The 11183-nt window shown below is 35.3% G+C and overlaps 2 protein-coding genes across 2 annotated transcripts; both read right to left on the bottom strand.

The window, feature by feature from the left end:
- Positions 1-898: 898 nt before the first annotated feature.
- On the bottom strand, positions 899-3102 carry LOC112513190 (exo-poly-alpha-D-galacturonosidase). Its single transcript, XM_025119371.1, has 3 exons — positions 2473-3102; positions 1927-2258; positions 899-1499 (listed from the first exon to the last, which is right to left on the bottom strand). The coding sequence occupies exons 1-3, from the start codon at positions 3081-3083 to the stop codon at positions 1012-1014; spliced, it is 1431 nt and encodes a 476-aa protein (XP_024975139.1). The 5' UTR covers positions 3084-3102; the 3' UTR covers positions 899-1011.
- A 3295-nt stretch (positions 3103-6397) lies between these two features.
- LOC112513822 (transcription factor bHLH48-like) lies at positions 6398-10887 on the bottom strand. The gene is made up of 7 exons (XM_025120190.1): positions 10035-10887; positions 9822-9944; positions 9660-9725; positions 8576-8644; positions 7880-7951; positions 6896-7097; positions 6398-6719 (listed from the first exon to the last, which is right to left on the bottom strand). The coding sequence occupies exons 1-7, from the start codon at positions 10407-10409 to the stop codon at positions 6682-6684; spliced, it is 945 nt and encodes a 314-aa protein (XP_024975958.1). The 5' UTR covers positions 10410-10887; the 3' UTR covers positions 6398-6681.
- Between the last annotated feature and the right edge of the window lie 296 nt (positions 10888-11183).

Below are 11183 nucleotides of genomic sequence, written 5' to 3'. Positions count from 1 at the left end.
TGTTAGAATTTAATGATTATACTAATTATAGTTTAGATTTTTTATATTTAAAATGAGATATATATATATCATGTATTTGATTGTGTTTATCTGCAGTTAGTTACACGAATTCATATATGAGATGAAATCGTTTAGAGATGAACGGGTTTAAGAGTTTTTAAGAGTTTTAGCCAAATGCTTTATAAGATAGTATATATATGTGTGTGTGTTTTTTAAATAAGAAAATCAGAACTTTTATTATTTGCAAAAAAAACCCTTGTAAGCACCAACGGTACTTAATGAGTAATCCATTGCTATTTTGTGATATTTTTTAAAAATAGGGTTAAAAATAAAAATTCATAATTATGGATGGTTATTTTGGTAAGGAAATCTAAGTACAAAACATCATGTTTTTATGACAAAAGATTTGACAAACCGAAGGCTTTCATGAAAACAGCCTCTTTATTCTTTCAATAGAGAAAAGATTACATATATCTTATCCTATTCAGACCCAACATCAGATGGAGATTTATTGGGTTTATTTGGTTTTATTTCATCGTCAATCATACTAGATATTATACGTATGTCTATACCTGAACTCACGGTTTCAAAACGTGTCTCATAAAGAGGCATACAGTCCCTTATAAGGCAATATTTGTTCACCTCCCCAATCAACGTATCATCAGTTTTGTCCACATCTGATCTCACAGTTTTAAAATACAAACAATATATAGTACTATTGGCCAAAGATCTTATACATCTGAACAAAAATAGTGGGTCTATTTAATTAAACGACCTTCATGGAAGTCACGTTTCCAAATCGGCATTCATCTATTTTTTTAAAAGATTTTACGAGAACAGGGTATTTAGCTCGTAAATATTGACGTTTACAATTACAAGCATAATAGAACTCGTTAAATGTAGATGTCGAAGCAATCCATGTCAAAATAAACGAGCAGGAAATGGGTTCATTATTTCTCACGCATAAAAACACATACCTACACTTAAAGAATGAATCGTTTTTCGACATATCTACTCATCGTACGAACCCGAGTGAAAATTCAACAAAGAAACGTTATCAACATTTGATGGCCTAAACTCCAAAGGATTATTCCATCGTCGTACGCGGTCCCCTAACCATCTCATATTTACATTCTTGACCTCCAAACCTTCGATGTGTTCCATCATGATCCCTGCCGAGCTACGGTTCACCAAACCTTGACATCCCGGTCTATAATCAACCAACCCATCGGCATAATTAGTCCATCGTTTGTAATTAAGGTTCACATTCAAGAACTTTAAATTCCTAAGGTTTCCGTTTTTTGACCCCGACAAGAAAATCCCATTTTCTGATGTCGCCGTGATGTTAACAAAAAGTAAGTTGGAGATTGTGCCGGTTTTTGAAGTGTCATCTCTTGGGCATGTTGTCACGTAAATCGGCTCGGCCCGACCCCACCATGACGGATCATAGTATCTCGTAGTTATGTTTATGTTTGAAAAAGTTACGTCTCTTACGTTTCCTGTCATACAAGAAAACAACAAATTAGAAAACACCTAAACGGGTACGCAAAATTGTCATCATCAAAAATACGAAATATGAGTGCAACATACTCGCACCATTGCAAATCAAAGCGCATCAGGTGTAAATACAACAATCTAACCCAAGTATCGAAATTTAATGTGTAAAGATCGGGCAATTCCAATGCGCTCCTCCCCCCATGTTTTATTTGAATCTCATCCTTAAATTGGATAAAACTTTTTCGAAAGTTGGGGTCTTTGCGGAAGCAGCTTTTCTACCTTTTGTGGTAAAACTCAGGAGATACATCCTACCTTTTTCAGACCCTAATCTGAGTGGTATATACAATGTAGTTTTGGTTTGGTTGATGTTGAAGTGCGTGTTTTGTGTTACCAAGTGATTATTCATAACATGGGTAGTGATGTTCATACCTCCATCACGTATTTGTAGTCCAAGTCCTCGATGAGAGTCTACTATCGTGATATTATTGAAGAGAAGGTCTTTGAATTCGAACCAACTAGCACTTCCAAATTTGATAGCGGAAGATTTTGTGCGAATCCAAGAATCTGTGGCGGTGAGATTGTACAGAGGGCCATCGTATGTCTTTGGGCAGATGGCATCATCTCCGGTGTTGATGCTGCATCTTGTGATGACAGTGTTGTTTGAATCGTCTATGTCGATTCCATCATTGTTTGGGGTATTGAAATCTCCGTAGATCGACATATCATGAATGTATGTGTTATCACATTGTACCAAATGCAAGCTGTAATCACAACATCCTGAATTAGAAGTTAAGAACATTGTAAACTTATTTGAAGATCAATACAGTACCAATTGTACAACTTGTTTCAAAATTTCTTCGGTTTATGCATCAATTTTGACTACTTGAATGTGTGTTCTCAGGTCTAGTATGTGTTTGTGTGTGTTAATGGAGATCGATTGCGTGTTTCCGAGAGAGAGAGAGAGTGAGAACGAACCACCAATAAGCAGGCTCGGTCAAATGAATATCCCAAACCCTAACATTTTTAGATCTGATGAACCCAACCAGTCGTGGCCTACACTCATCGCCGGTACAAGCCCCGGTCTGATTCCAGCTCACCATCACATTCTTCCTCTCGTCAAACTTCACCACAAACTCCAACCCTTGACCATTGATCTCGCCGCCGCCAGTGATCCCAACGTCCTCCGCATCCTCCGCCACCACCACATACCACCTGCTCTGCTCCGCCGGATAATCCTCCAGCCTTGTCCCTCCCAATACGGTCGCGTTCTTCTGCACCTCCAACACCACTCTAGACTTCAGAAACACCGTCGCCGTCAAGTAATTCCCCGGCGGGAAAACGACACGACCGCCACCCGCTAACGAGCAGGCATCGATTGCGGACTGAATAGGTCCAGTGTCGTAGTGAACGCCATCGCCGGTGGCGCCATATTCGGTGACGAAGATAGTAACAGGCGGAGATCTAGATTGAGATCGAGGAAGACGGATGGATGATGAAGTGTACGATTCCGATTGAATGATTATACTCCACAGAATGAAGATCATAGTAGATGATTGAATACAGAAAGAATGGAAAGAAATTGCCATTTTTCCGATCCCGGCGACGGTAGCCGGATTGGTTTGGTGAACGTATAGTCTTATGCCTTATCCATCAAAGTTTTTAAAATTGGATACGTATTTCGAATTGATTGGGTTTGGATGCATTTCAATATGTGTTTTAAAATAAATATCTAATCATCCAAAAGAATTTATGGGTTGTTTATTTACCTCTTAATAGTTTTATTAAAATACAATCACTGAACCGTTAAGAGGTGAATCTTATTTGTTAAAAAAAAGTCTGTCTCTTAGTGGTTCTAACCCTCTGAATGATTTTGTTTCATGGATCTCCCTTAACCATCAAGAGCCCTCTAATTTTATTGTACACAATTACCAAACAATTATATTTCATTTTGCACTATATCATGGGAGTCACTTAATCATTCAGCACCAAATCATTCAACAATTGTCAAACAGCCCCTAAAATTACTTTCGTGAATAGAGAGAATTGTCATGTTGGCATCGATTATTAAAGTTATAAAGTAGAGGTGTTTAAAAAAGTCATTGGACTGTTTAAACTCGTCAAATTAAGTTAATCTGGATCGTTTTTAACGGTTTTAGTAATCTGGTGGTTCGTTCCGTTCCGGTCTGGTCTGGTTTGTAAAATTGTCGAACCATTCAGTTTAGTCAAATCTGTTGTTTAAACATTTTTTTAACGATCTGTACCGAACCGACCGCCAAAAATACGCATATATTAGTTATATTTAGTTTTCATGTTACAAATTCAACTTTATGGCAATTAAAAAAGTTTGTCTAAGACGTTATGTCTAGACTGAACTGATAAAATTCTAAAGTTCGTCAAAAATCAATCTAAATTTCCAAATCATCTTTCGACTTGCTCAATATTTGTCCAAAATTCCAACGATTATTAGTTGATTTGCTTAACATATTTTCAATTTGATCGATGTTTTTTAGTTACAGAGATATATATATATATATATATATATCTTTTATTAATAATGTTATATTGGTAGAAATTTCATTTTCAATATAGATGTATGTTTTTTCTAAGTTTAAAGTTCATCAAAGGCCCAAACCGTTTAAATCTGTCAGACCAGACCCCCTTTTTTTGTGGTCCGGTTTGATCACGTGCTGCCAAACAGCTCGGTTTGCAAAATTTTCTAAATCGTCATTAAAGTTTGGTTTGTGGTTTGGAGAGTTAAATAAAATTCATCTTAAACGTATTTACGAGAAGATTATAATGATGTAATTTGTATTTTGTAAAAATAAAAACATACTTTTTTGATATATCTATACTATATTATAAAACATTTGACAAAAACTCTTAAAAATCATTTTTTATGCATGAAGTACTGTTTATTGATGCATATTATTTAAAATTCAAGATTACAAGTAAATTGTGCGTGAGTACAACTTATTAAAGCTTCATGTTTGAATTCGTATAACTAACTTTAAATAAACATAATCAAATAGAGAATAAACATTTAATTTTAAATATTAAAAAACTAAAATATAATTAGAATAATTATTGAATTCTAATAATATACTTAATTATTATTTTTATAAAAATTTATATTATTAAACCAAAAATAAATTACTTTGTTATTAAATCTAAATTAAATTATAATAATAAAAATTGAATTAAAGAAGTTACATCAAAACCACATAAAATTTATGTTATCTTCAAATTTATATTTCATTTAAAAATAAAAACATAACCGTTTTCTCAAACTCATATAAAATCGTATTATATCGATAGAGACAAAGAATAAACAATAAACATTAAAATCGAGATTTATATCATTGTATTGCGTGAGTACCCTTATAGTTTTGATTTATTTGTCATTAAAATTTTAGCTTCTTATGAGTGCGATCCCTGCTACTACCATTGTTCAAGTGTAAATCATTTAAGTACTTTTTACGTTAAAGTATTTTACGTCTTTTTTCTTAATTAAATAACAAAGTATTATATTTTTCATAGGTACAAACAATTAACTATTTTTATCAAACAATTGTATGTAATTTTATTAATAAGACCTATATAATTTTTTGGTATCATAAGTCATTCAGTTATACCAAAAAAATGTATGTCTTATATACAAATGTTACAATAAGTTTATAAAGTATTTTAGACGTCTTTTTAGAACATTTTTTAAAATAAAGTGTTCAATTAACTTTTTTATATGACATGTTTGTTTAAATACAGATCCGAAAAGATAAATCAACAGCTTGAATTCGAATTAAGTTAGTGGCAATAGTCGAACTAATAAGAAAGTAAAATTATAATGACCAAAAAAATATGAAAAAACAAATTGTATGAAAAATATTTAATTATTTTATCATAAAAAGTTACAAAATAATATAACTTTTTATGTATTAATTCTTTTATAAAAAATATATAGTTTTATTAAAAAAAACAATACTAAAATACTAAAAGCGAAACCAAAAAGTATATTAAATAAACCAAAAATCAAAAAAATCAAAAAGACTATAATACCCCTAGATTAAATGGAGGATTTTTAATAAACATTGTCTTAAGGACGAAAATAACAATAAAATACAAACCATAAGGATGAAAAATTATAATTTTAAAACCAGAAAGACTAAAATCGTAGTTTACTAAAAAAATTATGTTTCTCTATATTTTTAAATTCTATATTTATGATAGAAATTTAAGATGGTGGTGTTCGTTTATCAATCGTTTTGCTTTGGGTATAAATATTGTTAGTGTTAAAATACTTGTTTTTTACCTTTTTATTGGGTTTAAGGAATATAACCGAGCCTTTTCTACCGAAAAACTAACAACTAACTAATTGAGTCATCATGATTTTGTTAAAAATATATTATATCATCTGTTATGATCGAATGGTATCATAATTTAAAACAGTTCAAGATTCTCGTTGATTTATTGTTCCGAAAACATAAAAGTTATGATATGAACGTGAATTTGGTGGACTTGGAAGGTTCCATGTATCTATCAAAAAACATCAAAAAACCCACAATTGTTTGTGCGCTATCAACTCCGATACTTTGTCCCAAAAGACATCACACTTGATGTGATGCATTTGATGTTTCTTTTCAATTTTTGCATTTTTTTTATTAACAACTTGGATATCAAACTCGCTATGTGAGCCGACTAATCTCAGGACAACCACATGCTTTGCAGATACTCCGGAGTCACCGTATTTGAATATCCGTGACCACAAGGAGATTTTTATTCCTCCTTRGATTTGAACTTGAGACCTCCTGATACTTTTGACCTTTAGAGCCAAACTTAAACCAATCAGACACCACCCTTGTGGTTATAATGAACAAATGTTGAAGAAGAGCATAAATGAATGGCATGAATGGTGTAAGTAGGGCACAAGACTGGCTGAACCTCAGAATGGAGAAGTGCTACATGGACAGACACAGACTCCAAACTCATATATAATATGATATATCATTCATATATAATTATATATACTCAAATCTGGATGCATTTCTAAGCCTACTTATCAATCATTCAGCAACCTCCTCCTCCTTCTTCTTCTCTCTCTAACTTACTCTGCTGCTATATTCTATCCATAACTTTCTTCTTCCCATATATACAATGCTCCCTACCCTACCACTCACCCGAATCCCGTCTTCATAACTCCATTTTCAGCTGGTTCGTATGTAAACAACCTGCACAAAACGAACACGCACTATATATCATAAGTTACCTTCTTTGTTGAGCTTATTGAAAAACTAAGTTTAGTTAGTTAACCATGAGCTAGAGCTAGCCTTTTTCAATAAGCTCTAGAGGATTTTCTACACTTGTTTCCATTTAGTTTTGTAAATGTCCTTTCAGATAATTTTACCTGAATTGCCAGAAGAGTCGTAACTTAGAAGAGAGTTTTCTGGTGTGATGAAGTTAGGGGTGACCTCTTCCCCACCCCATAACGGCTGGGGAGGTAGCGCATCAGTGTGCCATAGCTGCTGCTGGTGGTGGCTGCTTCCATTCAGTTGTCCATCTACCGATGAAACCAGGCCACCGAAATTACAGTCCATAAGTGACCCACTCTGCAAAACATCAAAGGCTAAAACGAATTCATACAAAGGTTATCCCCCTTTTCCTTGTTTCAAGTATATAGAGAGAGAGACTCATGTTAGAAAGAAAACCACAAAAAATTGAAAATTGGGTAACACTTGATAACCGTTCTGTACAGCATACACATGTGCATAAAAGTAAAGTAATTGAAAATGTTTCCTATTTTCTGTGCATGTTTCTTGCTTTATATGCACATATGCATACCGTAGAGATGAATGGTTATTAGGGTGTTCCTCAATTTTTTATTATCTATATCTACGGGTAACCCAGATGCCGATGGGCCATTGATCCAAAAGATGTCACCTTTGTCCCAAGACAAAGGACGAGCCACCTACATAACCACATTAATGGCTTTCTTTATATATGCCTACCATGAATTGCATAGTACCCAAATGAAACAGTGGCTTGAATGTGCAGACCCACAAGAGTAAATATGCTGGTTGCAATTTCTACCCTCAAACTGAAACTAATTGATGAAGTTGTCGAATACTGACATGGGCGGGGACCAATTTTCGATGCCAACTTATTCCCATATTCTCATAAACCCTGTCCTTCCAAGATATTTTTCTACGGTAAGTTTAGGGAAATTATGACAGACGTTCATTAACTTCATTTTCTAAGGGAACTTATATGCATTTGTTTACAGATGCTGATAACCAGAAAGAAGGTATGAACACTTTTATACAAGTAAAAACCTGAGAGGAATCCATGTGAAATTGCATATAAATAGGCAAAAGGACTCCGTAACCGTTACCTCTGCAGAGAACATGTTCTCAAGGTTGATATCGATACTCGGGTGGACAGCAGCCAGTCTCATTGATAAGAACTGCAGAAAAACAAATGACGTAAGCCATTGGAAACGGAGGTAATTATGACAACTCTGGGTGAGAAAATCGTTAGACAATGAATATGTTTTTGACATAGGGTTATATTTTTAACTCAACTGCCAGTGTTGTACCATAACCAAGAAATAGAGTTTTCTATATTTATGAAATTGGTAAGAGGCTAAACTTCCTCTTTTGTTTTATAACCATCCCAATCTTTAACACAGACTGTCCAAGACAAGTTTCATAATTAAGGGTGCGTTGGGTAGCGGGCAGGACTGAAGTGAAAGAATTGTTAAAGGTTTTAGGGTTTTAATTTTACATGGGTAGTTTAATAATTTACCAATCTTGTCCTATCTCCGTGATTTTTGTTCCACCTATATTTTGGTTGCACAAAGATGTCAGTCTCTGTCTGGTCAAGTCTGTTCTCGTTCCAAACGTGGGCCAACAAGTTTTTGTTCTTTCATGCCACGTGTACCAAACACACCCCTAGGACCAAATTTTTTTGGATCTTGTTTTTCTTACATCATCGAGACGTCTTCCAAACAAGAGTGCTCATAAGAAGAGAACATTTAAACATTTTTCATGTTGGGTGCAAATAGATATGAAGATTGTATAGAATTAACCTCCACTTGACGTTGCAGGCATTGTACATGATTGATAATCTCGTCAAGCACCATTGCTGTACCTGAAATCTGCAAGACAAATATAGTTCGATACTTTCATTATCGACAAATATCAAACACTTTTTTCGACTATTCATTAGGAATAGGGATGAACCAATTTTCTCAAGTTCAAAGACACGTTGAATTAAGCATTCTCCCTTGGGACCCTAATCATTGCACCCGACTCACTAAAAGCAAGGTATTGTGGTCAAGTGACCTTAATCATCGCACCCGGCACAATGGAGTGCAGGCAACCATAAACATGCCCATAACTTCAATAACTTCAGAAAAGAACAAATGTCACAGAAAACACACACACACAACCAAGTGAAGCAAGAGTAGACATGTTCTCACTACTTAAAATCGAAGCTTAATTTCTAGAACTCATGACCAAATGGTAGAGAACAGGTCTGCGCACATCCCACCCCCCATAATCAGACTGGAATATACTGGGCTCGTTTTTTTAATTTTTGTTACCATGGGTGTCCAGACCAGCTTGAGCGCACATCGACTAATACCAGGGGACCTTGAGGGAAAATTCCCAGTGGCTTTGCAGGACTCGAACAGGCGACTTTCGAGGAGGATGGCATGACCCAATCCTTATTGCCAGTTGAGCTAATCCCACAAGTTATACCAGGCTTGTTTGGTTTGTCTTGTCTTGGTTTATGTCCGCAAGGGTGTTAAGCTGAAACGCCTAATAAAATTCGAGTTAAATGTGGGTGTAAGACTTCGTAGGGAATACCCTCTAAAGATTTATGCAGACTACGACTACATAAATCTTGCGCTATTCGCTTCCTGAGACTAAAACCATGAACCCTCAATCTCAAGGGAAACCAAATAGCAAGTTACATTGCATCCATACCCCTGTCCTGCTATGCAAAGAGAAGAACAAATCGAGGATATTATCGGTATTTTATTCAAACCCTTAATCAAGAAAGCCTAATGCTAATCAGATTGATTATAAAATGAGAAAAGCAATGTAGACATGCATTACCCATTTGTACAGTACAAGTGATCAATGCAAGTACCAGTTCTTGAAGCTAACCTTATTACAACCAGGGACCAGTTCTTGAAGGAGCTTCATCCTAGCATTGATTTTCTCTCTTCTTGCCTGCCAAATTAGTTGGAAAAGTAAATTATTCATTTGTGAATAAAATAAGGTTAATGTTAACTAAACATGATTATTTGGACTAATTATGACGATTACTCGTTCTGCTAAGCTATGGCTGTCTGTTGCTTGACCCCGCCGAGCACGAACATGGACGTACGGCAGCTTCTCGCCGTCTGTCTCATCGGCGACGTTTTTGCTCTTCTTGGCTGATGATTTAACCTAAATTTTCACGGTAGATTGATGGAATTAGAACTCAATTACCGGAAATTGGAACACCAGATTGTAGAAGTGATGAAGGAAGTCACAAACCTTCTTTTCTCGTTCCTTACGCTTCGCTGATTTCGAGATTATCGGATCTGACTGCATAGGTGATGAATTATGTAAGGAATAGGAATCAATAGGTTCTTGTTTCACCAAATTGCAGTTATTAGGGCTCGAATTCGGGCGAATTGAGCTCGTTGTGTCCAGTGAATTGTCCGTTTCGATGACGGCAAACACCGAGGGGAAAATATTAGGTGTGGTTTCCTCGGGGGAGTGTAAGAGCTTCACGGCCTGATTCGGCGGGAGTTCAAGTAGAGCCGTGAACGAATTGCCGGCCTCCGGCGGTTGTACAACCGACATCAAGCTCTGAATTTCTTCACCGAATTGAAACGAGTCCACACCCATTTCTTCACGTTTCTCCATCAAAATACAAAAAAAAAGCGAAGAAAGACGAAGCCACAGAAGCAAATATTCCGATGAAAACGATTGTAGGAAGCAAAATCACAATTCAAGTGGAGGTGGAAAACTGAAAAAAATTAAAAGCAGCGCTGACGGAAAATGACGGAAGAAACGAACTGTCAAAATGGTACTTTCCCACTTTCCGCGGCAGAGAAAAGACGTTCACCTTTCTCTTTCTCTTTCTTTAATCAAAAACCTCTGACTTTGCACCCACAAAAAAGAAGCAAAAGAAAAGAGGGTGGATGGATGTTGCAGCAGCTTCAATGGCGGATGAAGGTGCATATCTATGGTGGAATTTTTAGGGATTTACTTCATCATCAAAGCATTTGGAGTAGAGGGAAAGCAACGTTTTTTCTGTTCGGTCCACAAGTTTCAATTCAATTCTACTTGTATTATGACCATGACTACATGATGATATAGATAAGATGCCTTTTTGGTGTTTAGAGAGAGGGAGAGGGGTATACGGTGGTAGGGCGGGGACCGAATCCGACACTGGTGTCTTAACTATTAAGGATGATCCGTCGTTGTCCTCCATAATTTTTACGGCCAGCAATATATAGAAATTAAACCTATTCCCCAATATAATCATTATTTTTTTATTTTTTTTTATTTTTAAATATAAAATAAAATATTATAATTTAATACAAGTATTTTATTTCATGATTGATACAATTTATTTTTAGAAATAAAATTGAGAAATTTGATCATTGGATTGGGTTCTGGTAATAATTAAAGTAA

The sequence above is a fragment of the Cynara cardunculus genome (assembly GCF_001531365.2).
Source record: "Cynara cardunculus var. scolymus isolate 2C chromosome LG 5, CcrdV1, whole genome shotgun sequence".
NCBI classification, from domain to species: Eukaryota; Viridiplantae; Streptophyta; class Magnoliopsida; order Asterales; family Asteraceae; genus Cynara; species Cynara cardunculus.
Note: the sequence above shows the minus strand (reverse complement) of the source record. Positions and strands in the feature narration are given on the sequence as shown.

Excerpts from the sequence above, each read along its gene's own strand:
- LOC112513190 (XM_025119371.1), bottom strand. The coding sequence starts at position 3,083 with ATGGCAATTTCTTTCCATTCTTTCTGTATTCAATCATCTACTATGATC. Across the intron at positions 2,259-2,472 it reads ACCGAGCCTGCTTATTGGTG|CTTGCATTTGGTACAATGTG; the intron begins GTTCGTTCTCAC and ends TTGTGATTACAG. Across the intron at positions 1,500-1,926 it reads ACTACAAATACGTGATGGAG|GAAACGTAAGAGACGTAACT; the intron begins GTATGAACATCA and ends CTTGTATGACAG.
- LOC112513822 (XM_025120190.1), bottom strand. The coding sequence starts at position 10,409 with ATGGAGAAACGTGAAGAAATGGGTGTGGACTCGTTTCAATTCGGTGAA. Across the intron at positions 8,645-9,659 it reads TGGTCCCTGGTTGTAATAAG|ATTTCAGGTACAGCAATGGT; the intron begins GTTAGCTTCAAG and ends TTTGTCTTGCAG. Across the intron at positions 6,720-6,895 it reads CGACTCTTCTGGCAATTCAG|GTTGTTTACATACGAACCAG; the intron begins GTAAAATTATCT and ends CGTTTTGTGCAG.